The 27,949-nt window shown below is 41.5% G+C and overlaps 1 protein-coding gene across 1 annotated transcript in view; it reads left to right on the top strand.

The window, feature by feature from the left end:
* The first annotated feature begins 952 nt into the window (after positions 1-952).
* The window catches only part of LOC118774270 (alpha-2-macroglobulin-like), a 55,874-nt gene continuing 28,877 nt past the window's right edge, over positions 953-27,949 (top strand). Inside the window, exons 1-26 of the mRNA XM_036523492.1 lie at positions 953-1,130; positions 2,646-2,829; positions 3,050-3,206; positions 3,736-3,788; positions 4,189-4,209; positions 4,780-4,948; positions 5,223-5,307; positions 5,762-5,888; positions 7,975-8,089; positions 9,403-9,512; positions 10,277-10,450; positions 11,464-11,691; positions 11,997-12,060; positions 12,247-12,392; positions 13,123-13,272; positions 13,664-13,831; positions 14,363-14,420; positions 14,578-14,797; positions 15,230-15,455; positions 15,968-16,094; positions 16,288-16,409; positions 16,778-16,829; positions 17,226-17,309; positions 17,576-17,752; positions 18,121-18,202; positions 18,543-18,699. Coding sequence (XP_036379385.1) covers positions 1,063-1,130; positions 2,646-2,829; positions 3,050-3,206; positions 3,736-3,788; positions 4,189-4,209; positions 4,780-4,948; positions 5,223-5,307; positions 5,762-5,888; positions 7,975-8,089; positions 9,403-9,512; positions 10,277-10,450; positions 11,464-11,691; positions 11,997-12,060; positions 12,247-12,392; positions 13,123-13,272; positions 13,664-13,831; positions 14,363-14,420; positions 14,578-14,797; positions 15,230-15,455; positions 15,968-16,094; positions 16,288-16,409; positions 16,778-16,829; positions 17,226-17,309; positions 17,576-17,752; positions 18,121-18,202; positions 18,543-18,699 — 3,324 coding nt within the window. The 5' untranslated portion in view covers positions 953-1,062. The remainder of the gene's footprint in view (positions 1,131-2,645; positions 2,830-3,049; positions 3,207-3,735; positions 3,789-4,188; positions 4,210-4,779; positions 4,949-5,222; positions 5,308-5,761; positions 5,889-7,974; positions 8,090-9,402; positions 9,513-10,276; positions 10,451-11,463; positions 11,692-11,996; positions 12,061-12,246; positions 12,393-13,122; positions 13,273-13,663; positions 13,832-14,362; positions 14,421-14,577; positions 14,798-15,229; positions 15,456-15,967; positions 16,095-16,287; positions 16,410-16,777; positions 16,830-17,225; positions 17,310-17,575; positions 17,753-18,120; positions 18,203-18,542; positions 18,700-27,949) is intronic.

The following is a 27,949-nucleotide window of genomic DNA, read 5'->3' as shown; positions in this document are numbered from 1 at the left end:
CTAACTAACTAAGCTTGGTATCCATAAATCCTGATTCAGCACTTTCTCCATGTCATTACATTACATTATGTTACATACATTTACATTATTTCATTATTTCATTGCATAGTTATTTCTCATGCTGTAATTTTATTACAACATTCTAATAATATAACTGTTATGAAAAATGCACATGCGATGATTGATAAATAAACTTAGTTGGTAGCTGTCAGTACTGTACTGCCTCATTTCCATCAGCCACAGTCAACTGATGGAATAGTCAGCTGTAGATATGACAGCTGACTATTTTATGGGTCATTATCTTGAGTTTTAAAAGAACATAAAAGGTAAACAACGTTCACCTGCAAACAAGCCAGAATGTATAGATGTTGTGTGGGCGGTGTTTATTTATGAGGGGAGGACAGTGAACTCAATTTCTACATATCATTTAACACAAAGTAACTATTTACCCAGTGACACAGACTTTTTAAAGCACATGAGGTTTTGTTACATTGACACAAAATGCAAAAATTATGTCTCTGGATCTTGTCTTCTCTTATTGAACTCATTCTGGAACACTGCAGGCATGGTATAATATGTATTCAGTCTTCCCCATTTAGAGGGTGACACTACTGTGACCAGCTGGCATTGAAAGGTTAAAATGCATCTCAGCTCTCTACTCTCTACTGCAGCCAAGTTACTCCCATAAATAAAATTTATATTAAACTCATGTTTTTTGAAGGAATGCTCTGGAGAGCATATAAAAACACTGACTGGAAACACTGTCATCCCCCCCCCCCCCCCCCCATTTGTCAATATTGACATGTTTTGTCAATGAATACCTTACCTGTTGAGTTAGTGTTCAAGATAACGTTCATGCAAAGGGTTGGGGGGAAAGAAGGAAAGGGTCAAGGGGAGCGGTCATCAGAGTAGAGAGGTGGGCCTTTTTGTTTGGGTATAAATCAAACTCTCTCAGAGCCGTTTTTCATCTCTCTCCGGAATCAGAGAGAGCGTGAGAGAGAAAAGACAGGTGGACTTCCATTGCTATATTTTTCCATCTGTTTCTGACCCTGGCTCCTCAGCATGCTGGGTCTGCTGTTAACCACCTGCCTGCTTCTGCAGAGTGCCATGTCCAGACGAAGCAATGAACCGTAAGTGGATCCATTAGCCAGGGCTCAGTCAGCTCCTTTATGTGGTCAAGTGTAGGATCATGATCAATCACAAAACAGATTGCAGTGTGCTTCCTTCCTGGTCATAGTGACAATAATACTCCGGTAATAATTACACCGATGACCTTAACGAATGTAACAGTGATAATGATAGTAATGACATCTGGAAGTTCTATTTCCACAGTTCTTTTCTTCACTGGCTAAACAATTGAAAAGCATTTCTGAATAAGAATTTAATTGTATCTTTTTATATAATATATAATGTTAATTATTATAGATTATGAATACATGTATTTACATAAAAATTAAAGTTTGTGTCAATGTATTGTTATTTAAAATGTGTGAACCTTAGGTCCATTCACACGGGGAATGTTGTGTAACTGGTGTTTCTTAGCTGCGTTGTGTTCAATTTAAAAAACGATGGCACACCTTTTATTGTACCACAGTCGCTTTATTTTCGCTCTGGTAGAGAAAAAAAAAGAAGAAACATGCATTTAGCGATGCACAGCCGATCTCGTCATGCACCGTTGCGTAACTAGCATACAGAAAAGGAAACGATCAGGCACGCATGCACGGCATGGGATTTACAGTACCGCTACCTCTATAACTAGCTAGTTAGCTGGCTAGCTTCCAGTATATATTGGGTGTCATAAACAAAAATACACACAAAAAATTACAAAACTTCTCAGATACATGCTGAAATGTACCATCAACACATTCAAATGCACTCTGACTTCTTATATTCACTTTATAACGAAAACATTACATTCACATGGACAGTGTCTGAAACACACAACTCACCGGCAATGTGCATTCATGTGACTGGGACCGTTCTAACTGAAACACAGCCCCACGTCAACATGATGCAACACACACCGGTTAACAAGGTTCCACCTTAAAGAGCAAATGAATTAGACACTCGTAAGGAATGACAAGTGAATCACAATTTATTACCCTGTTACAGTTGCACAGCAGTTTATGAGTCAGCTCGCTACCAGAACAATCACTGTTAAACTATCAAAAGAAAATGAAATATTGTATTACTAGATACAGCACATATCTCTTCATGAATATGTTTTGTGATTGTTAATTTCTACTTCTGAAAGCACAGGTTGTTTCAGCCAGAAGGAACTGTTGGCTCCTGCTCACTGTGCTTTAAAAACAGCACTTCTTAGAATAATTATGCATTAATAATTATACACGTGATTATGCCTGCATCATTTTACTGCATGTTACATCATTGTCTTCAAACAGAGTTTGGAGCTCGAGCCAAGCAATGCTGTTCTTTTCATGAAAACTTGCAGTACACATAAATGTTGTTTTAAATGTTAAAAGAACTATGCAGAACCAGAAAACAAAATAATTTGATGGTTTTGGCAGCTGAGAATTTAAAATTCAACTTGACAAGTTTGGTGGCTTTCCAGAAATCTTTCATGTATATGGGGATGTGTGTACTTCCTTGCACCTTATCTTCCTCTCTTTTTCTTTTCATTTTAGTATTTATCTGGTGACTGTGACCTCCCAAACAGTAGGGGGCAGCACTGAGACACTATGTGCCCAAGTACATCTTGTGAAGGAACCCCTGTCTTTTGTGGTTACTCTGGAAATGGAAGGTTCCAGTGAAACCACTCTCTTGCAGGAATCAGTCACAACAGAGTTCCATCGCTGTGTGCAGTTCCAGGTCTGCTTCTTGAAAATAATTTGGTTACTGTTGGGCTGAAAAGAATTGTTAAACATGTCTTTCAGATATAGTAATGGTTGTGACCCATCTGCTTATTACAGCAATGTAATAAGATACAAAAAATGAATAGATTGATACAACTTCATATACCCCATCACATACACACACAAAAACACACATACTCACACTCATTACATTCCCCCCTCTTTCTCTATCTCAGGTTCCCCCTGTGGTCACTGACACTGTGGTAACCATTCATGCTTCTGTCCAGTGGGGGAGAAGGTGTCTGAGCAAGGAAACCAAAATCCTGATCAAACCAACAACTTACTTCACCATTATCCAAACAGACAAGCCTGTGTACAAACCAGGACAGACAGGTAATTTTTAGATACTGTTGGTTTTTGTTCATTTCCTTGATTGCTATTAAGAATCAACTGTGAAATTTAGTGCTATGAAAAAAGTATTAATATGGATTGGATGCATTAAAATAAATAGCCTGTTACAATTTGCAATTAATCCCATGCCTAAACACATTACCATTGACAACTCTACAAAGGATAAGATCAAGCTACCACTGTCAAGCAATAGTGTAGAAGGAATTTCCACTGAAACTAATAATCACTCAGGAACTAATTCACCAGATGTTTGTATTGAGGATGACCATCCATTTGAGCAATACAGTATTATGAAATAAATCTGTATTAAATAATAAAACATTAATACAGTAGCTACAGTTAAAATGGATGTTTTAAGAATTCAAGTTAAGAAAAAGCTGAGAAACATTATAAAGTTATGTATAATTATAAAGTTATAAATGTTTGTCATATATTTTGACACAGTTGTTGGTACAAATGTTACTGAGAATTTTCTCCACAGCAGTTTCACTGTCTTTGTCTTTTGCTCCAGTCCAGTTCCGCGTCGTCTCTCTGGATTCCAGTTTAGCGTCTTACAGCCAAGTGGTAAGAAATCATTGTGTGTGAAAAGACCGAGGCAGGGAGACAACAATGACTGTATGTGGACAGTAAAGACAGATATGAATTTTACAGATATGTGATTTAACTCAAATATATAAAATAAAAAGACCAAAAATAAAATGAATAGACTTAAAATAAAATGACATTAATTATCTCTTTAGCCTTATTGTGACAAAATATCTGCCTCTGTAATTATATGTTGGAAGTGTTGTAGGGTACCATGACAGGATTAGGGAAAGCAACATGCTGAAGGTCGGAGTTTTTTGTTTTGTTTGAGCAGAACAAAGAGAAAAAAGAGATGTGCATTGCAGAAAGAAGGAGGCTGTTTTAAAACTGTGAATCTTACTGGATGAAGCATAATTTTTCTTCTGGTTTTCTTTTGCAGTACAGGACTGTGGAATTGCAGGTATGGCACCTTGTATAGTAAAATTCTTGTCTCCTCTTTAGACAGGCATGATTTCCACACCAAAAGCTGGTACAAAATGAAACAATACTTTCTTTATGTGTTTGAGGCTTACAAATGATATTTATCAAAATTATCAAAATTTGTTTTTGTTTATTTACAGTAAGAATTTGCTTTGGAGTTTCTGTGCAAGTTTGTCTTTGTATTCATTCTGTGGATTTATGAATGCCAGTGTTTTACAGTGTGCCTCAATGCTTTAGGCCTTTTTTCTGTGTGATGTCTGTGAATGACACTGAGTAACCAGCCTGGGCTTTCCAGTTAAGTACAATATGGGAGAGTGTGGCTGCCCATCTGAGAGGCTCAATCAGTCCACATACTTCCAGAGAGGCATAGTCATTCAGAGATAAAAGACCTACAAGCCACACCTCCCCTGGAGATTTCACATTCCAGGCACATAATTCTCTCACCATCTATCAGTTGGTCTACTGAGGGTTTGCCAGTCTTTTTGATGCCCTAACCACCCCCTCCTCACTTCTGTTGTTCTGTCTTCCTCTCTTTGTCCTCTTCTCAAAGGACGCTGAAAGGAACCGTATCGCCCAGTGGTTGAACCAGTCGACCACCAGTGGCATTCTGGACCTGTCCCACCCCACAACCACTGAAGCCAAGCAGGGTGTTTACACCATCACCACCTGGACTGAGAAGGATGAAAAAACCACCCACACCTTTGAGATCATAGAATACGGTCAGAACACATTTTTTGTAACCAACAATGACTTTTGCTGGTGCAGTTGTATCTACTGATTTGCTGAGGCTACATGTTTCATCTTTTTCACCCAACCCTGAATCACTGCATGTTTTTGTAACTTGAATCATAGACTCTTGGTGGTGTGGATAATGGTTGTTGTTTCCAGTATAAAAAAACCTGGTCAGTTTTCCACATTTCACACATTTTCCCCGAACAGAAATATTTTGGTTACTGAAAAAACTGAAGCTTGTTTTTGTCTTCTTTTTTTTAGTCCTGCCCAAGTTTGAGGTGAACGTCCACCTCCCTGACATCATCACTGCTTTGGATACAGAAGTGACAGTGAAGATTTGTGGGAAGTAAGTGACATTAAGTGTTCAGAGTCTCATAGGTGCATGTCAGTAGCCCACAACAAACACACCGAGGGCTGTATCATGAAGGGTGTGTAAACAGTTGTGTTTCTGGAGAGAACAGAATCCTCTCAGCCATAACCAGCCCCATTCCAAGGTGGGAGGTTTGCACCTCATCTTAGGCTCCACTTCCTTTATTTTACCTGTTTCAACAGAGACAATTTGTGCTTTCTTATTGTTTTTATCTATTGCAGTGGGTTATTCCCTTAGTTATACTATGGTACAGACGACATTGGTGGCCCTTACAAAGTGTATTTCTAAGTTCTTAATGCAATTTGGTCCAAGAAAACTTTCCCTGGTTATGCTTGTCACTGAATCACCCTACATGCCTTCTAACACAGATGCCCAGTTATGTAAATTGTGCTGTTGGCTCTCATGTCAGTGGTTGTGTGTTTGTGTCCAGGTACACCTATGGGAAGCCTGTCCTAGGGACTGTGAAGATAGTCGTGTGCTGCAGGCCCGAGTCTAACCCTCGGGTTCCATATATGCTTCCTGTTGGCATCTGCAGGTCTGAGCCTACCACTGCAAAGGTAAGGAGTTCATTGAGGGGCTATGGACCTAATGTTTTATAAGAGCCCCAGTTCTGTAAGTAATGACAGAGATTTCATTACCTTAACAATAAAGTAATATATGAACAATATAAAATCTATAACAATTTCTTTGTATGATATGTGTTATATGTTTGTGTTTAATAGGGCCTTAAGTTTTTCTCCAGACCATATTGGTGACAGAGTATTCCAGTCATTATCTTTAAGACCTGTAGGCATTCCAATGTCAGCAATCCTGGTGCAATCAACCCAACAGTTGGATGAGTGTGGCTTGTTGTAGCTTGCTACATGTAACTGCCAATATAAAGGAAATACCAACCTAAAATATTTTAAAAGGGTGTTGTGCCACCGTGAACTGCCAGAATAGCTTCAATGTGCCTTAGCATTCATTCGGCAAGTGCCTTGAACTCTTCAGGAGAGATGCAACTTCAGAACTTCTTCCATGAGAAATTCCCATTCATTTGGTGTTGCTGATGGTGGTCAAAAGATCGGTCTCGGGCTATCATCTGACCATGTGACTTTTTCCACAGCTCAGTAGACCACTGCCTGTGTTCTTTGCAGAACTTTACTCAGAAGACATGCATTTTAGGTATAATAAGGGGTTTATACACTATAACCTGACCATGGTATCCCTCTCTGTGATCTTTTCTTGATGGATTGTTCTTTCTGAAATTGACCTCTCACACCACAGATTGACATTTGCAGTCAATTGATTCCGTGTTCCTTCTCTGTTTTGCATTGCTTCATGTATCTCAGAGTAATACATGGACTTAATCGTCTAGGAGTACTCTTGATCACAATTTCCACTAGCTGATGATGTCTTTCCCTCAGATGTCCATGCCAACATTACTTTAGCCACTGTTCCTCGTGAAATATCAGCAAGTTGAGCAGTCCTCACCACTGACAATCTGACACTGACACCAACAATCACCCCTTTCACAAAGTCACTGAAATCTCCTCCTGTAGCCATGGTAGCCAAATAATGGGCAACTGGGCGTGCTCAGTATTGTTATACAAGACTCTGAGCATGAGGGGATATTAATCGCTTAATTACCACACCACATTAACCACACCTGCATGGAAGCACTTGCTTTCAGTATGTTTTGCAAAATGTATTCAAGTCTTTCCTTTCCTTCCCTTTTTTGGCAGTTACATGTAGCTATCTAGTTTTTCTGACATTGCTAAGCTAATGTTATCTTTGATAAGAAATTAGCTCTGGTTAAACTCTGGTTAGCTCTGTGAACATTTCCAGTAACTTCATGTAAAACATAAACAATAATGTCTACCAAAAAAACATTACAAATCAGCTTTATACTAGCTTGATGTATAGTTCTAGCTGACTAATTTTCTGCAACAAATTTCAAGTTTGAGTGGCTATCAAAATGCCAAACTATGTTAGCTAGCACGCGCATACAGTACATTCATCCCATTGAATAACAGTCAACTCAAAGTGTCAGCTAATTTTAACTCTGACCATCAGCTGCATGTTCACTGGCAAAAACTCACAGCAAAAAGTAAATTTCAGATGACGTGATCATTCACATCCTGGATTATATGCCAGACGTCAATGTGCATTCTAGTCTTAGCTCAAACTCCATGACAAAAGGAAACAACCCTGACAACAACAACATTTGCTGCTAACATTACAAACAGATTTTGTTGTATAGGGTGGAGTTATGGTCATATTTGCTTACAAAATATAAGACTGGTAGGATGTAGGAGTAGGACTAATAGGTTACAGAGAATCATACATATTGCACACTCTTAATGCCTCCAATCAAATAGCGTTCAGAAAGTACACATATGCAGGAATGTATGCCAGTGTAACTTACTAACAACAGAAAAAGACCAATCTAATTAATATACCAATTAATCAGCTCAGCTGTTTTTTTGTTTTCAATCAAGAGATGCAATGTACAGTTTGTGTGTAAATGTATTATATGAATAAGGGTGCCAGATCACAAAGGCCTATCTGGGTCATGAATTGACTAAATACATGCTGCAGAATGGCAAAATGGTCTCAGAGGGGTCAGTCTGACTGCTGCCATTGTATGACTGTTTGCCCCAGACTGACAAAACCGGATGTGCCACACGAGTGATCAGCATCACTGACTTTCACTGGGCAATCCAGGAATATATTGGCAAATTTATTGTGGAGAGTGAGATTGAGGAAGATGGAACAGGTGAGTATCTGTGCCTTTTCTTTATTCACTTTTCCCCTTGCAGCTATAACAGCCTCCACTCTTCTGGGAAGACTTTCCACAAGATTTTGGAGTGTGTCTGTGGGAATTTGTGCCCATTCAGCCAAAAGAGCATTTGTGAGGTCAGGCACTGATGTTGGACGAGGCTCGCAATCAGCGTTCTAATTCATCCCAAAGGTGTTCATTGGGGTTGAGGTCAGGGCTCAGTGCAGGCCACTGGAGTTCCTCCACAACAAACTCGTCAAACCATGTCATTATAGACGTTGCTTTGTGCACAGGGGGACAGTCATGCTGGAACAGGAAAGAGCCTTCCCCAAACTGTTGCCACAAAGTTGGAAGCATACAATTGTCTAAAATGTCTTTGTATGCTGTAGAATTAATGTTACCCTTTCACTGGAACTAAGGGGCCTAGCCCAAACAGCCCCAGACCATTATCCCTCCTCCACCAAACTTTACAGTAGGCACTGTGCATTCCAGTAGGTAGAGCTGTCCTGGCATCCGCCAAACCCAGATTCGTCCGTCAGACTGCCAGATAGTGAAGCGTGATTCATCACTCCAGAGAACACGTTTCCACTGGTCCAGCGTCCAGTGGCGGCATGCTTTGCACCACTCCAGCCATCACTTGGCATTGTGCATAGTGATGTTGGGCTTGTGTGCAGCTGCTCGGCCATGGAAACCCATTTCATGAAGCTCCTGACGCACAATTCTTGTGCTGATGTTGTAGCCAGAGACAGTTTGGAACTCTGTAGTGAGTGATTCAACAGAGGATAGGCGGTTTTTACGTGCTATGTGCTTCAGCACTCGGTGGCCCTGTTCTGTAAGTTTGCATAGTCTACCGCTTCAAGGCTGAGCTGTTGTTGCGCCTAGACGCTTCCACTTGACAATAATAGCACTTACAGTTGACCGAGGCAGGGCAGAAATTTCGCAAACTGACTTGTGGCAAAGATGGCATCCTATGACAGTGCCATGTTTTAAGTCACTGAGCTCTCCAGTACGACCCATTCTACTTCCAAGGTTTGTCTATGCATGGCTATGTGCTTGATTTTATGCACGGTGTGGCTGAATCACCTGAACTCAATAATTAGGAGGGCTGTCCACATACTTTTGGCCATATAGTGTATGTATCCCTACTGTTGTATATTAACAAATTTGACATTGAAATGGGATTTGGCAGTGGTTATTTGAATCAAATGACAAAATGTGTACTTTTGAACATGCATCTTTTGAAATTTGAGTCCAGTCCAGTGTCACCAGAGGCCAATGACCATCTGACCTCCAATGGCTGTCTTTTTTAGGTGTTGTGTTGCAGGGCAGTGGCAGTACGAAGTTTACTCCAAATTATGTTTTTCTTGAGTTTCAAGATGCCCCTTCAACTTTCAAGCGAGGAATAGACTATGAGGGAAAGGTAACAATGCTCCTTTAGGCCCTGTTTTATTACTGTGTACACTAGTGTGACTGTGGAGAAGCTGGCTGACATTTCTCCCAAAAATGAGCTAAAGGAAACAAAAGTTCAAAGAGAAAAAAGAAACATTAATTTAATTTAAAATACAGTGAACCAAAACAAAGAAACCAGCCTATGCAAACCACCAGCAGGGACAAAATGAGCCTTCCCCCTGCTCTCCAGCCACACCTGTATTTAATCACCTTTCAATTGCTCAGGTGTGATTCGTTAGCCAATAGGCTGTTTCCCCTACAAATTGCCAACATGTGCACACAATTAACAAATGATTGATACACAACTGACAATTACTCTCTAGGGAGAGGTGGTGAAGGGAGAGGTGGTTCTCCTTCACAGTGACATTTAATGTTTGTTATATCTGTTAACAAATTTCAATATTCATCACACAACTTAAAAAACAAAGTCAAAGTCAAGCCATGTGTTATATAATTTAAACACATAATGTATATATCAGTCAGATATGATTGTGTGGCATACTTTACATTACAGTGGCCTTCTACCTGTATAATTAAACTATTGTTACAATGTACTTATACAACATATGTCAGCTTGTTACACTGTAGTTACTGTGTGAAAATATTACATTTACATGACATTTAGTCATTTAGTAGGAAATGTAGTGCAATGTGATGAAATAAAGAGTACAGGGTTAATTACTTTAAGAGAAGAATGGCTATGGCATTTTGTCACATGTGTGCCACATGTTTCAGATCCTTGCAAAAAGAGCATTGTCCGTCCCTATGCCCAACGTGTCCATCTACCTTTACGCGTATTATGGATCCAACTCTGAATCCAAACCCTTGATACTGACCACTGACAGCAAGGGTGTGGCCCACTTCTCACTGGACACCAGCTCCTGGGGGTTGGAGTCCGCCTTCCTCGAGGTCAGACTCTTTGTCTCATTATTGTTAGTGTTTCGATAAAGTTACAGATCAGGTGATTGAAAAGGTAATTGTAAAAACAAGAAAAGTACTTAACAAGGGCTTAATGTGACATCAGTTACAAAATGAACAAATAGAGCCTAAAAGTTGCCCATTTGTAAGGTGAAAAGACTACTGACCAAAGAAAAGCACAAGACAATTGTCAAATTCATATTTGGCAATTTATGTGTGCAACATGGCACCAAACGTGATAGATAAAAGTTTGAATCTTTTCACAATTAAAGTTTTGCATAATCACAAACTATGGCCATAACAGCAAATGTGTATTCAGAGAAAAAATGTGTATTTGTAATGAATTGTTAAAAAATTGTCCTTTGCGCAAAAAAGGCAAAATTTCCTTAGCAAAAATTCATTTCAAAATTTTCAGTATAATATAATCTTGAATCGGTCCATTCTTCAAGGAGTAGGCTGTTTCTGTTATGTATGTTAAACCTTGTACATTAAGCTTTGTTTTACATGTCTAGTGTTCTGGAATGAATGCTCATTAAAACATCAGTTAGTGTAAATTTACTCATCCGTGTTCCTGCTGTGTGAGTGGCACTGCCAATGCAGCTTCCTTCATATATGTCAGAGCTGGGGATTCTGGGAAATCAAGTTGCACTTTTTGGTCTAAAAGGTCAAAATGTATTCACTTCCAATGCATTTCCAGATAACTGTATCATGATGCATTCTGTTATCCTTGACTTTTTATGGTCTGGTACCACAATCTGGGTATAGCACTTTTTTGGAGACTCATTATTACATTACATTACTGGCATTTAGCAGACACTCTTTTCCAAAATGATTTACATCAGTTATAGTTTTTTTTAACAATGTTATCCATTTATACAGCTGGATATTTATGGAGGCAATTGTGGGTTTAGTGGGTTTAGGAAAATTAGTGTCCTCGTGGGTTGATGTAGAGTGATTTTTTTTTGAATGAATGTTTTCTTCTACCTCTGCTCCTCTGAATACAGGCACGGTCCTCACCAAAGGTGTCGGAGGTTTGGTATGGTTTCTTTCAAGGAAATACTGAGACTGTGCATCATACAGTTAAAGCATTTTATTCAAAAAGCAAGAGCTTTGTGAAGATCAGGCAGGCAAAAGGGAAGCTCCCATGTGATGAGGATGGTCGGCTCCTGGTGCAGTACATCATCCAAGAGCAGGAGCTTAGTGGACAGAAAAACCTGGACTTTTTCTTCCTGGTGAGTGCTCATGTCCCAGCCACCTATACAGTGTTTCGGTGTGGATGGGGGGTGGGGGAATGGGTGTGGGTGGGGGGTGGGGACTGCAGGTACTTGCTTGAGTGCAAGAACATCCGGAAGGCTAAGACGGCCTTCCATATGCAGATATTAATGCACTGGTGTAGCTCAGGGAGGGAAAATCAGCCTAAGTCACCATGAACATTACGTGTCACTGCTATCAGCTGCTATTGGGGGTGTTTTGTCTTGAGACTCTACCCCCCACCCAGGTTTACCCGACTCCAGGTGGCTCTTCCTTTGTTACCCAGGTCCTGTCCAAAGGGAGCATGGTCCAGCATGGCCGTTCTACAGTGACATTGAGTGACGGAGAAGGTGACGAATTCTGAAAGGGGATCAGTCTTCTCAGCTGCGTTGTGTTTCTGAAATACATGAACGAGCATTCCACCATTATACACAGAAATCATGAATGGTTGTCATGTGTGGTACCCTTGTACAGCTGAACACCTTATACCAGCAACTTACCCTACTGAAATTATGACTGTTTGGTGTTTGTTTCAGTGAAGAAAGGGGAGCTGTCCTTAACACTGCAGCAGATGGCAGAGCTGGTCCCTTATGCCCAGGTGGTGGTGTACACGGTGTTGCCTGTGGGTGAGATTGTGGCAGACAGCTCTGACTTCCCCATCCAGTTGTGCTTCAGGAACAAGGTAACCAGCACCTGCTCTGCAGGAAGATTTGTATAGTTGCATCACAGCACTGAGAGTAGATCAAAATTGATTGTCACTACCAGGAAGGTGAAAAACCCTGAGCTGTAGATCCATTTTATAACAGAACATTGACTCCATTCTGCTGTGCTGTTTTACCATTCTGTTTGCTGATGCATTGATTTTTAGTGGGACTGTGGTTTGAGACAGGGGCAGGGTATTGTGAAATGTGGACAGTGTAGGTGGGTGCTATTTGGAACCTTGCCGGGCCATGAGTTGCCTGCTGCATTTCCTCTTGATTGGTTGTTTCCCACAACATGAAACTACTGTCACACACATTTTACTTTTTTTGTGATGTGAAGAAGCAGTACAGGAATTGGAAGAGTCTATCATTCATTCAGTCACTCCCTCACCAGCTCCCTCTAAATACTAGCAGTACCATGTTTTGCCACTTGATGGCAAAGTCCCAGGAATGTAGCTGCAGAAACTAAACAGTTCCTGGTTTGCTCTGTTAAGTCAGGGGTTGTAGAAATGGTAGTAATCCTTTCTTAGTCACTCACCCACTGACCGGCTACCCACCAAGGTAACGGTGGTAATGACCTTTTACCACTAAAGTATGAACATGTGAAAATGGCAATATGGCAGTTACAGCTGTTAAACAGTGCTGCTTTGTTCTTGTTTTATTCACAGGTCATATATGGGGCTTAATAACCATTTGATGGTTTTGTTACAGGTGTCTCTCCAGTTTTCCTCCCCCCAGCAGCTCCCTGGGGAGAAGACGTCTCTGGAGCTGCAGGCCCAGCCGGGGTCTCTGTGCTCCCTGAGGGCCATCGACCAGAGCGTCCTCCTGAAGAAGCCAGAGGAGGAGCTCAGCGCAAAGGCGGTGAGACTAGACCCCGAGCGGCCCCGCTCAATCACTGCCACAACCTGGGATACTTCCCAAAGAGACCTGCTGTTTGTGCCTTTTTACCTCATCATGGAGTGTTGACCCAACTCGTGTAACAGCGACTGAGGCAATAATGTAGTCATGAGGGCAGGACTGTGCCTGTCTGTCCCTCCCTCCTTCCCTCCTGTCCCTCCCCCTAAAGTTTTTCCAGGAAATTTCCCTTCTCAACAGAGTGACTTTAGTGAACAAAAGACAAGCAAAGGCAATTGCATTATTGTGTTCATGCAATAATCGAGTGGAGTGTAAGAACAGATGTATTTTTCAATATACATGTATAGAAATGAGTATAATTGTTACTCTCTGACTCTCTGCCTATCTCCACGCTCAGGTATATGATAGACTACCTTTCCAGAGGCTGAATGACTACCCACAACAGGTTCATGATTGGGAGGCCCCTCCCTGCCTTTCCAGACCAGAGAGAACCTGGAACCGGAGGAAACGCAGCATACACTTTAATCCCTCAGATGTAAAAGATGACACTTACAGGATCTTTAAGGTAAGTGCCTTAAGGTAAGGCATGGGCTTCGCACCTGTGTGACTGGATGTAGATTTAGAGGGCACAGCTGCTGCACCCTTTCAGTATGTCACCTAACCTCCACTGTATGAGTGAATGTTCACTTGCGGTGTAGAATGAGAGGCGTATAAGTCACTTATATTTAAATGATCAAACTCCAGAAGAAGGTTTGACTAGTATTTTAAACATTATCATCCTTTTAAAAAAGGAAACTGTTCTTAAAATGATTCTGCCAAGCTATATTTTAAAAGATGTCTAGAAAAACAGTACTGTTTACTGTCTAGTAAACAGACTTCCAAAAACACAAATCTTTATCCTTTGTGAGGTCATTGCCAATCTGACAGTCTGATAAGATGTAATCACTCTGCTGAAAAGACCAGCAGGACAGAATTAGAGAAAAAATGAACCCAGTCATTGTAAAATTTTCAGTTCCTATGATCTGCAAAGAGGTCATTTTCTCTCATGGTTCTCATGGTTCTCTTCTCTTCTCATGGTTTTTTAACCTTATTTCAGGGAGCTGGCATTAAGGCCTTGACCAACTTAGAAATGAAAACACCTGTCCCTTGTCATGGTATGATGTGTTTACTTAGTGCTTGTTTCTCCACTGTGGAGGTATGACTTCATTTATTGAAATTAATTCTTGCATTCAATTGCAAACATGATGGAAGAGTTTATTCACTCCTAAAAAGTTCCCCAAATTTCCCTTCTTTTTTAACAATGCCAACTAGACCGAATGCCACTGGTTGGAGTTGGATTTTCAAACAGATTAGGGGGAGGAGGAGTAGGATTAGGGGGAGTTCCAGGACCACCAGGCATACCAGTAGTAGCTGCAGCGGTTCCCAACATGCTATCACCAGCTGTGCCTTCAGTGACCTCCGTGGAGCCACCCAGAGAAACCATTCGAACCTTCTTCCCCGAGACGTGGATCTGGGAGCTGGTACCAGTGGGGTATGACAAATACGATATCGGTCCTGGAGAGTATTTAACCACAGACAGGCCCCAGGACAGACATTTACCCAGAGCTTAACCTCACAAACTCTCTGCCATTTTCACCTGAGTCAAACTCTTATATTCAGGTTGTGTGGTAGGAACAACAGGTATGCCATCTAGTGTTGAATTTTTTCAATATACACCGCTCCATTCAGAAATACATCTAAAACTCCAAGTTTAAAACCACTAAATGTGTTTGTACCTGTGATGAAACTCAGAGAATCTTTGCAGAACTAAAGAAGCATTGATTTCACAGTTGCTGCTGTATAGGACATTAGCAAATTAGCTCATGGTATTTGTAGTTTATTTCTTGACAGGGTTAAAGTCCTGTCTGATTCTGCTATGATCTGTATTTCCTGATACACTGGGTTCCCTTCTTCCTCCATGCAGAGATTCGGGCTCAGTGAGGGTGGAGCAGACTGTCCCAGACACCATCACTAAATGGGTGGCAAACGCATTCTGCACCTCCTCAGCTGGATTCGGCCTGGCCGCCAACACGGGCCTCACGGCCTTCCAGCCTTTCTTCCTGAGCCTGACACTGCCGTACTCCATCATCCGTGGGGAGGTGTTCACACTGAAGGCCACGGTCTTCAACTACCTCTCCAAATGCATCATGGTGAGACACTGCTCAGTTCGCTGCCACCATTCTCTTCAATAGTCATCCTAAGGTACTCAGTAAAAAGTGCGAGAAACGTTGATCGTTGAAGTGTTAAAAGGTCATTTATGCTCCCCAGTGCTGGTTGATTCTTAGGTCATTACCAACAGACAAGATCCACTTTCTGTGAACAAATTTTAATCGAAAATATATTTTTCATGTCATGATAGTGAAGAGAAATTGTGATTCTTCTGATGAAAAGTTGTCTTCAAAATTTTTTATTTTTCTTCTTTTCCTTTGTGCGTCCAAATTGCTCCCGCTTCCCTTGACGTGTGACTTTTACCGCACCTCTCGTGAATTTAACATATTTTTTTTCTGTAGAAGGTTTTTTGAAATTCCTCTCAAAATGAAAGCTCAAGTCAGCAGTCAGTCTTGAAGTGTTATTCCGACCACAGCGGTTGTTAGCCCAAGTAGTAAAAACTGCCTGTTTGAATTTGACTGTTGATGTGTGTCTGTGTTTCCTGTACCTTCAGGTGCAGGTCAGTCTGGCGGAATCGGCGCAGTTCACAGGTCAGCCGTGTGATGGCTGCCAGTACAGGCGGTGTCTCTGTGGAGAGGAGAGTGACACATTCAGCTGGGTCCTCACCCCAACCGCTCTGGGTGAGTCACTGAGCCCCCCTGTACTGTATGACCCCCCCAGCATGGCACATTTGAGGAACATTCACCCTCTGTAACATCTCAGCCAGCTTTTATATTACCTCTAAAAACAGAAATCTTTATCTTCCAACAGAAGTGATGTGAGTGAGAGGTGCCGTGTGTGTTTGTAAGTGAGGCTGTGTCTGTGCTCTCCAAGGTGAGGTGAGCATTAAAGCCAGTGCAGAGGCCCTGAGTACCGAGGACCTGTGTGGCAATGAGGTGGTCACTGTGCCTGAGAGGGGACAAATCGACACTGTGGTCCGAAAGCTGCTGGTGGAGGTGAGAGGCCACCCTGTTGCACTACACAGCCATTTATCTGCTTATGTAATGGAGGCAGCAGTGCACTTGGTTAAGCAAGGTAATCAGCTGGAGGTTGCATGCTTTACATTTTTTATTTTTATTTCATTACATTTTTATTTATAATAATCACTAAATTTTATAGATATGAACAAAAACTGAAAATTGTAAAACTGAAATACAATATGTTGTCCCCAAAGTGCCAAAGTTTCATATATATGAAATATATATGAAAAACATCCTGTAAATTCCAACCCATATGAATAATATATATCTTATATCTGGGGTTTTATATTTGCCCGTGTAACTGTTTGATAGAATTCATTATAACTGATCTCTCTCTGTTTCAGCCTGAGGGCACAGAGCAGACCATCAGCCACAATGCCCTGCTGTGCCCTAAAGGTCACACCTCTTTCCTCTCCCTCACCCAGTAATGCAATATAACACATTAGGGACATTTTCAAGTCCCTAATTTTGTCCCTAATGACAAAATATATTGACCATTAGAAAAAAATTGCCACTTGGCATTTTTGTATTTGATTTTTTTCATATGCACTATGAAATGTAGAAGTATAAAATGCAGTTTAAACTTCAAAATCTGTTTCATTTGTGATTCACTGTCTTGGATTGTTTTACTGAAATTTAATGAGGCCACAGGGTTTTTATCATTAATGGAATCACCCTGTAATGAAGACCATTAGTTTTCTGCTATTGTTACAGGCTCTGTTGTCCTACAATACATTAGTTAATGTGGAAATGGGCGTTGTTCATTTTGCCTGTCATCCCTGTGTCCTCCAGAGGGCGCTGTGGAGAAGGTCATTTCTCTTGAGCTGCCAGAAGTCTTTGTGGAGGGCTCTGCCAAGGCCTTTCTCTCAGTACTGGGTGAGAAATCTCTTCTTCCTCCTGGTTTTTTAATCAAGGCCTATTTCCGCATATGCACAATCAGATCTGGATTAGTGAAGCTGCTAAGGTGTAGAAGTGATAAATACCAGAAGGATAAGTACCAGACATGAATAGAGTTTTGTTGGCACTGTGTACGTGCTAACAGTGCAGTAGTCACTGTATGTGTGTGTGTGTGTGCGCGCATGTGTGTGTGTGTGTGTGTGTGTGTGTGTGTGTGTTGATCATGGGTGTGGCCCCTCCCACAGGAGACCTGATGGGGCGCGCTATGAGGAACCTGGATGGCTTGTTGGCCATGCCGTACGGCTGTGGAGAGCAGAACATGCTGCGCTTCGCCCCCAACATCTTCATCCTCAGATACCTGGAGAGCACCGGACAACTGACACCGGAGATCAGGGCCAAAGCCGTCACCTTCCTGGAGAGTGGTGAGTAGGGGGTGGGGCCAGAGAGCAGCCGTCTCATTGGCTATTGTACTGGGGACAGATCACTAGTGTCACCAACTTGAAGATTTGGTCACCAGATGTAGAGACTGAGAAGGGGAGAGAGAAAATACGGTAGCATCAGATTTTTATTTAATTCGTTACTGTCTTTAAAAAGGAAAAAATAACTTGTAGGTTTAATGTAAAGACTGAAGTTGAATGTTTCTTTATTAGATAATGTAGCTGAGCTGCAAACATTTGGGCCCTATTGGCAGATTCCCTCCTGCCTGTATATTGTATATATCTATATTATATTGTATTCTATTGTATGTGAATGGGAATTCCACCTTCTCTCTGCTCACCTTCTCCTGCAGGTTATCAGCGGGAGCTGAACTACAAGCACAGAGACGGCTCCTACAGTGCCTTTGGACAGAGTGACCCCTCAGGAAACACCTGGTCAGTCTGAGTATCTGCTGTCTCACTCCTTCCAGACACAGAAGAGGGAAACTCTTCACTGCTCCTCACCAGAGCTCACAGACACAGGGAGCCTTCACAGAACAGTTTACGATTATACCACCACTGTTACACCACATTACTCTGTGTGTGTGTGTGTGTGTGTGTGTGTGTGTGTGCGTGTGCGCATTTATTGTACATGTGAGGAGATGGGACAATCAAACACACACAACTTTCTTGTACATACATGGCTGAAGAAAGTTCTCAGTGGGATGGACTCAGTGCTGTCCTCTCAGGGCCCTCTTGTCTTTAGTCATGAGATCTCCTGTGTATGTGTGTCCAGGCTCACCGCGTTTGTGATGAAGTCTTTTGGAGGCGCAAGGCCGTACATCTTTATTGACCCTGAACATATCGCCAGCGCCAAGACATGGCTCAGCCTTCAGCAGCAGGAGGATGGCTGCATCAGGTCTGTGGGGAAACTCTTCCACAATGAGATGAAGGTGAGCGGGAACAGACGAGTATATTTTATTCTCATTAGCTGTACATGTAGAACGTATTCACTCTTAAATTGTTTATGCAGATATAGGGAGGGTCACTTTTTCAAAAAAGGTATATTCAAAGGGGAAACCCCATCTCATTTTAATTTTAAAAACTAATTCTTATGTTTACTGCTTAAATTTCTTTGGGACAGGGTGTTGGCTGAATGCCGTGTTTCTATGGAAACTGTGTTTACAGGGTGGAGTCAGTGATGAGGTGATGTTGACCGCCTATGTCACGGCAGCTCTCCTTGAGCTGGACAGGAACGTCACTGTGAGTACACAGCAGAAACTGTTGTCATGAAAACCTCTGCTTATGAGGAGGGTCCCTACATTACATTAAACTACACCGTGTAACAAATTTTTACTTTTTTTTTGTTCCTGGGTAGTAAGTGTAAAGAAGAAGTGTAAAGTAAGTATAGAAAATGGCTATTATTACCTTCAAACCTTGCTTTTGTGACCAGGACAGTTAAGATCTCATAAGTTTATGTAACTTATACAAAAGTGACCACAAAGGATTTAGAAGTGAGTAGTTGTTCGAGATTTACAATTATACTGTAAATCACTTTCACGAATCAGCAACCAAATATAGTCCCCCATCATGTTCTTGTTATATGCTCCTTGGTAGCGGCGTTCAAAGTCCAGTAATGATTGCAATGATTCATGTATTGTCAATTGTACATTGAATATCTATATCCAGTATGTTTACTCATATTATTTTTATGTTATTATGTGGTTCCTTTCCTGTGCTTATCAGGACCCCATGGTGCAGAGGAGCCTGTCGTGTCTGAAACTGGCCTCAGATCAGCTCAACAGCACCTACGCCACTGCCCTGCTCTCCTACACCTTCTCCCTGGCCGGAGACCATGATATGAAGATGCGTTTGATTGGCCAGCTGGAGAGAGTGGCCAAGACCACAGGTAGCTCTGCTTATGAGAATTACAGCTAACAGTATTTCAATGTGTTCAGTAGTCACCAACACTTGCTTTTAATATTTCATTGCTTTCTAATTGTGATTGTTGTGTTGATGTTCTCCTTTCAAAGATGCACATGCCTAGAACATAAACATGGGTATTATCTGAAAATTCATCACCTTTGCAACTTGAATAATTAAAGCTGATAGCTTCAGAGAGCAAAGAAAAATTTAATTTCAGTCATATTAATTGTTATTTGCAACTTTTCAATTCTGTGTAGTTTTGAAGACCGTTGTTCAGTTACATTATCAGGGACGCACCATACTTATAATCCTGTAGCTAATTTCTGTGGAGTGCAGTTTGCATGCCCCATTCAAAATCAGCTGGCTCAGCTGACATGGTGCTGATCTGGAGTGCAGGCTAAGAGTTTTTCCCCAGTGGTAGGAGTGTGTGGGCCGGCCAGATTTTCCCTGTCTAACCACTCTCAAGCAAACTGATTCGTTAGGCACTTGTGAGTTGTTTAGATAACATCATTAGAGTAACGCTTATCCTCCAGTTGGCGTCCCTTCATTATGGCTCACCGGGGGAAAGTGTGGTGTGAAAAACAGCCATTGGCTTACTTGTGGATGTATCACTGTTCCTGCATAACCACAGAGGTTGTTGCAGTGAGATCTAATGTGCAACTGCTGATTCCAAGAAGGACTGTAGAAAGGAGAGCAGCATAAAAACAGTTGAATCAAAGTAATGTCTAAAATGGGAACAAACAAAGCGTATGAAAAGTTTGGTAGTTACTATAGAGTTTACACCGGTGTGTTTGTGTGTTCAGGTATGAGTGTAAGGGATATGTGTACAGAGAGGGACCGATAGATGGATGTGGCTTTACCTGTGCCTGCTGTTTTAGGAGATGGACGACACTGGGAGCACGCTGAGGCTTCTGGGATAGACTCACTGTCGGTGGAGATGACCTCCTATGCTCTTCTGGCCCTCCTCTCTGGGCCTCCCCTCCCTGGATTTGACCTCAGCTACTCCTCCACCATCGTCCGCTGGCTGGCCCAGCAGCAGAACCCTTATGGAGGCTTCTCCTCCACACAGGTCCCCAGACCTTTCTTTTTGTCCATCTCCCTTTCTTTATCTGAACCTCATTTCATGTAATGTGTCTCATTTCTGCTGACTTGCTTAAGTTTCCACATCACTGGATTCTCTGGTTGTCTTTTGTGGTGTTTATACATTTTTTTTTTTGTCTCCCCGCTGCTGTTCAGTTCAAAGTACACAGGAGTTTCACTTTGATTATTTGCCTGTTCTTTCTCCTTCTTTTCCCCATTGCCTGTTTTTTCTTTCTGTTTGTTATCCTTTCTTTCCTTCTTCAGGACACAGTGGTGGCTCTGCAGGCTCTGACGCTGTACGGTGCTGCCACCTTCAGTCCGGGAGGTGCCAGCACAGTGACAGTGGCCTCTACAGGCAGCTATAAGCAGCAGTTCAGGGTGGATCAGCACAACAGGCTGCTGTACCAGGAAGAGCAGCTGCAGGAGGTGCCTGGAGTCTACAGCATCAAGGCGGAGGGCGAGTCCTGTGTGTCTGTGCAGGTCAGTACTGAGCTGTATGGTGGCTCTACCCTGTACTGCAGTTACCTCACACATCCTGATCCTCAGTGCTGTGTCCAACACACCAGATTTCCCTCAGACTAGACTAGGCCTGTCACTAATCCTGTCAGTAGTTCACAGCTGCTGCTTCCTGTCTCAGGTGTCCCATGACTGTTGTGACAGACAGGACATCTCAGTCGGTTCAGTGACCCTCAAACGTGTCTCTGCCTTTCAGATCGCTCTGCACTACCACATCCCCCCTCCTCCAGACTCCTCCTCCTTCACCATCACGGCCACAGCAGCAGGGAACTGTAGCAGCACACGGAGGCCGTCCCTGGTGGTGACTGTGGCTGTCAGGTGGGCTTTGGTTCTGTTTGTATGCGGATGTCAGGTGGGCTTTGGTTCTGTCTGCATGCGGATGTCAGGTGGGCTTTGGTTCTGTCTGTATGCGGATGTCAGATGTTTCAGAGAATCTTTTGCTGTGGTATACTTTCAGCTGTTGCACAGAAAACAGAAAGAAGGAACAGAAGCAGAGGTGGAGGGAAAGAGAGAGAATATAGCTGATTTGATTTTATGGAACAGGTACAATGGTAGGCGGGAGGAGACCAACATGGTGATCATCAGCGTCCGCTTCCTGTCTGGATTTCTCCTGGATAAGAACTCTCTCACCCCTGTAAGTCTCTCTCAGAGAAACACTCTTCCTTCTTGTAATGTCTCGTCTGGCATGGAGAAGTAATGTGTGGTGATATGTACATGTATGCACAGAGATATCACTAGATAGATTAAAACATGACACACATTTCACAGTGTGTCCACTATTACTCTTTGAAATACACCATTTCATTCCTTTAGTGTAAACGATGCATAGAACTGAAAATGGATGCATCTGGGCTTTGGTATTTCAAATTTATTAACACGTCGCTTTCCCTGTAATTATTCAAAGCTGATATATATTCCAGATATACAGCAGTTTGTTCCTGAGTGTCAGGGCACAGGCAAGGACTCAGGCGCGGACCACGAGAACTCCAGATTCCAAGTGCCTTTATAAGGACGCTGGGCAGAAATCGTGACCAAAAAACAGGCAGGGTAGAGACCAGGCAGGCAGTCCAAACACAGTCAGGAATCAAAGCAGGGTCAAACAGGTAGTCAGGAAGATCAGGTGAACAAGGCAGGGCAGCAGGCAGGAGCAAGGTCGAAGAGCAGGCAGGGTCAATTCGGGGAACAGCCATCAGGCAGAAAACACAGCAGGGACGAGACAGGTACAAACACACTGCCACGAACTGGCAACAGGACAGAGACAAGCAGAGTAGATATAGGGCTGGGCTAATGAGAAGATGGGAAGCAGGTGTGTAAGCAGGCAGGAGGAGATGATCGGGTGGGCGGAGACAGGACGGAGAGTGGGGCAGGGCTAGAACACAAGGAAAACAAAAGCACATGGACAGGGAAAAACAAAAACACAATAGCTAGGAGGCGGGAGCACTGACACTGAGAGCTGAGGTGAGATAAGACAGTTGTGTTGAAGCATTAAGGGAGGTAGAAACAATGAAATATGATGAAAGGTGACAAAAGAACTGGGGGAAAAGAAGCAGAGTGTCTGATGTGTCTGAAGAGCATGCACTCAGATGCATAACTGAACCATGTTTCTCTGGTCCATTCCTGCAGCTGAAAGCTGATCCCACGGTCAAACGTGTTGAAGAGGAAGAAGGCCATGTGATCATTTATCTGGATGAGGTAATCTCAAAATAGTACATGAGCAGCAGTGCATTCTTATATATCTAGTAACCCGAAGCTTGCAGGTTCCATTCCCAGAGTGGGCATTGCTGTTGTACCTTCAGCAAGATAGTTAGCCAAAACTGCATCATTAAACACTCAGTTGTGTAAATGGATAAGCTACATGTACAAATGTAAGTTATATGTTTCCCTGGATAATGGCATCTTATGCTAGTGTGAAAATGCAACAGCACAGTACTTGAATTACCCCTCAGATGTGATGGTGTGAGTACCAATCCACTCTGAAACCAGATTCCAAATCATTTCAGCCAAAACCTCCTCATTCAATAACTAATGTGATACATGATATACCACAATATTTTTGCAATCTCTCGTTGTATGAATCTCAATATTTTGAATGTGATTTATTACATACATTTGATCAAACTTAATGAAAAAAGGGCATATTCATGGTTGCTGAATTCACTGTGAATGACTTAACATCACTGGCTGTGTGCCTTGGGATGCAATGATTAATAGTGTTTGCCTTTGTTCCAGTTGAAGAGGATGGAGTCCAAGCAGTATAATCTGACCATAGTGGAGGATGTACCGGTGAGGAACTTGAAGCCTGCTGTGGTGAAGGTTTACGACTACTACAAGAAAAGTAAGACACCAGCACCTGCACTCCCTACAGCTCTCCTGCTTTAACACTCACACTGACTGTCAGACATCCCTACATTCAGGATCTAGACAAACTGCTTTTACCTAATGTATGCTAGTTAGCCACACACTCCTCATGTTTAAGAAACATGGCACTGACTAACTTTTCAACCTGGGACGACAACAAATCCAGTCAATGTTCTACTATGGTGTTTGACTGATCGTATTATTTGACTCATTTCTTAATTTTTTGAGTTCATGACAATTTGGAAATGGCAGAACCCTTTACTGATGAGACATTTTCCTTGATTTTTAGGTGACGAGGCGGTGAGTGAGTACAACTCCCCCTGTGCCCAGGGTAAGTACTGAATGGCCGCTGTCCAGCCTTCCATCAATGACTCACCATCTGTGTGCGTGACATGAGCAACGATAATGCCAGCTTCAGCTGCTGCAGAAGAAATGGCTGTCAGAAGTTCAGTACCTCAGGATGTGCATGCAGTTGCAGACCCATACATTATATTAAAAAAACATACAAACTTTATTGCAGTGCAAATGAGGTCAAGAGGTTGAGTTTGACAATGAAGAAGGTGGTCATCTGCAGTGAATTTTGATTAAGGGTCAAATTGGTGAGAATTTGTAGTTCTGAGAGGAAGACCAACAAAATGTGTAGCAGAAAAAACAGACTTTGGACATTTAAAATATTGGTGGGTGTGTTGTGTGAGAAAGCTAGGGGCTCAGTATTCTTAGTCCGGGAATTTGATCTTATAGCACTTCTGAGGAGGGGAATCCACTGGCCAAATTCCTGGTCTAGTTTGCTGAAATCTAGCATTACAGTTATTCCATGTTTAACTGGCAAAAGATCATGCCTGATGTTTAACATGCCTGCCCACAACACCTTTTTTTGAGGACCCCCTTAAATGAGTTGAAAAGGAGCTATATAAAGGGGATTTATTCTATTCAGTAGGCAAAATGTCACATACATTCAAAGTAAATGCAACTGGAGCAAATTGTTGATTTGTTGATAATAATTGAACATAATAGCTTAGGCTGTATGGCATTCACTGGAAACAGAGAGGATTTCTTCTGCGGTGATGCGGTTCTGTTGTGTTCTTGTTGCAGGTGATGAGTTAAACCAGCTGTGAAAGGGGTTGGTGGGACCAGCTACATCACTCTCCCCTCTATGTGCACTGGACCATGGGAGTGGACTCAAGACCTCCTATTGATAAAACTAAATGAGGAATGAATGCATTTTGTCAATGTCTAAAGTCCAATGGTGACTATAACAAATTGGCACATACCCACTTCAGATTTTTTAACAATGAAGATGTCATCAGGCCAATTAGGAAGTATTCTGAATCAGTGGAAACAGTACTTGTGAAAAAGAAAAGTTTTCAAATGGACACAAATAAAGCATTCAGCAAAATTTGTTTCAAATTGTATGAGTCATATCTAAATCATGGTGCTTTGCTCCTCTTTAAACCATGGAAACAATGCCTTATTCGTTTGCTAAGGTACCCAGCAATTTGACCGCTAACCCTGTACCTCACTAACTGCTCTTTTTTTGATCCATAAAAATGCAGTTGAATACCTTATTGAATATTATTTCTTTGTAAGGTCAATGATAGTTAATAAGGTTATTGAAAAACAAGTATTCTACCTTTTGCAATTTGATATAACTGGTGTCAGTTACTGAAAATTATTCAGCTCGGTAAAAAGAGTCAAAATGCCCATCACTAGAAGGAAGTATTGGTTAAACAGAAAAGTTGTAGTGACGTTGCTCAGAGCCTGGGAGCTTTGGACTGAGACAGTTACAGTACTAGACAGCTGTTCGTTAACATTTGCTGCAACACGGTCTCTTAATTGTTCATGAGAGTGGACAAATACATACTTATGTCATTGTGCAACCCAAAGGTGAACGGTGATCATGGATTATGTTAATGAAGCGGCTCACACGATCACGATTGAGGACCATCCTGTGGTACATAACTGTACATAAGTTGTGAGAACAGTTAATGTAATTCTTGCTATAATTCATATATGTTAATTCTAAGCAAGACATAAAAATGACCTCAGACACTGTTATTAGTTTAGCTGTTAGCTGGCTATTCCGGCTATTACCGTGCTAACCCACGAGTCCCTGCGTGTGTGCAAGACGGTCACCTAGTGGAGGTTAGTCTGGGTTAGCCAATTTTGAAAGTTAACATTGTAGTGAATGCTAGCTTCTCTTTACCTATTCCATAAACTAACGCTAGACAGCCCAGCTCTAATTCAATTATTGATAACTGGGAAAAATTAACCAGTTTGTAACGTGAACATACCTGGTCTGCGTAGCACACTGTTTTGGGAATGAAGGTGGTCGACGGTAGGGGCCCTGTTCTGCTCAGTTTCTGTTGCAGCCATTAATAACCTTTAAAACACCCTGTGGTTTAGCTACTGAACGGTATTCTTTGGCACAAATAATTATATAAGCACTATGTAAGCACTAACATCAACCTGTTATTTGTTTTCTTTGGCAACAGTCCTTTAAGGTAAGACACAAGGTAAGACACAATTTTACTCCACTTATTGGACTACTTACAGTGGCAACTGTACAACTGTACTTACCATTTCATATCAAAACCTATCTGAGTAGCTACTTTGCTAACTACTCATGCTTATATATATTCATTAGTAATGGTGAGTGTAATTCCATCAACTGTTGGTGTTAATAATGTGTTCCCATTGGGCCACAGAAAGATTAATCTGTATTGTCTGCCATGTCATGATGTGGTCCCTTAATGAGGGATTTTGTGCTAAAAGGGTTAACTAAGCTTGGTATCCATAAATCCTGATTCAGCACTTTCTCCATGTCATTACATTACATTATGTTACATACATTTACATAATTTAATTATCTCATTGCATAGTTATTTCTCATGCTGTAATTTTATTACAACATTCTAATAATATAAAATGTTATGAAAAATGCACATGTGATGATTGATAAATAAACTTAGTTGGTAGTTGTCAGTCCCGTACTCCCTCGTTTCCATCAGCCACAGTCAACTGCAGTTCAGTGGCTACAGCGTAGATATGACAGCTGACTATTTTATGGGTCATTATCTTGAGGTTCAGTTAGTTTTAAAAGAACATAAAAGGTAAACAAAGTTCACCTGCAAACAAGCCAGAGTGTATAGAAGTTGTGTGAGCGGTGTTAAAGACATATCATTTAACACTAAGTAACTTTACCCAGTGACACAGACTTTTTAAAGCACATGAGGTCTTGTTACATTGACACAAAAATTATGTCTTTGCAAACAAGTCTGCAATAACAAGCTCAAATAGGCAAACTAATGGCTGTTATTGAATTCACTCTGGAACACTGCAGGCACTATATAATACAGTCTTCCCCATTTAGAGGGTGACACTACTGAGACCAGCTGGCATTGAAAGGTTAAAATGCATCTCAGCTCTACTGTGGCCAGAGTATTCTTTTCAAAAAAATTTGCATCTAACATGAGTATTTGTTTATGGGAGTAATCTGGCTGCAGCCCATGATGAGTTCTGACTGGAAACACTGTCCCCCCCTGATTTTTGTCAATATTGACATTTGTTGTCAATAAATACCTCACTTGGTGAATTAGTGTTCAAGATAACGTTCATGCAAAAGGTTGGGGGGAATGAAGGAAAGGGTCAAGGGGAGCGGTCATCAGAGTAGAGAGGTGGGCCTTTTTGTTTGAGTATAAATCAAACTCTCTCAGAGCCGTTTTTCATCTCTCTCCGGAATCAGAGAGAGCGTGAGAGAGAAAAGACAGGTGGACTTCCATTGCTATATTTTTCCATCTGTTTCTGACCCTGGCTCCTCAGCATGCTGGGTCTGCTGTTAACCACCTGCCTGCTTCTGCAGAGTGCCATGTCCAGACGAAGCAATGAACCGTAAGTGGATCCATTAGCCAGGGCTCAGTCAGCTCCTTTATGTGGTCAAGTGTAAGAACATGATTAAAATTTAATTACAAAATAGATTGCAGTGTACTGCCTTCCTGCTGATAGTGACAATAATACTCATAGTAATTAGACCAATTATCTTAAGGAATATAACAATGACAATGATATTAATGATATCTGAATGTTCTATTTCCACGGTTCTTTTCTTCAGTGGCTAAACAATTGAAAGACATTTCTTAATTTTTTTAATAATTAAATTTACATTGGTATAATTATGTGAATATAAATTTAATTGTATTTTTTGTGATATATAGTTTTAATCATTATATATCAATATAAATACATTTAACTACATAAAAATTAAAGTTTGTGTGAATGTATTATTTACTGTTGAAAGTAATTACTGAAATTATTACTGAAAATTGA

The sequence above is a fragment of the Megalops cyprinoides genome, chromosome 3 (assembly GCF_013368585.1).
Source record: "Megalops cyprinoides isolate fMegCyp1 chromosome 3, fMegCyp1.pri, whole genome shotgun sequence".
NCBI classification, from domain to species: Eukaryota; Metazoa; Chordata; class Actinopteri; order Elopiformes; family Megalopidae; genus Megalops; species Megalops cyprinoides.
Note: the sequence above shows the minus strand (reverse complement) of the source record. Positions and strands in the feature narration are given on the sequence as shown.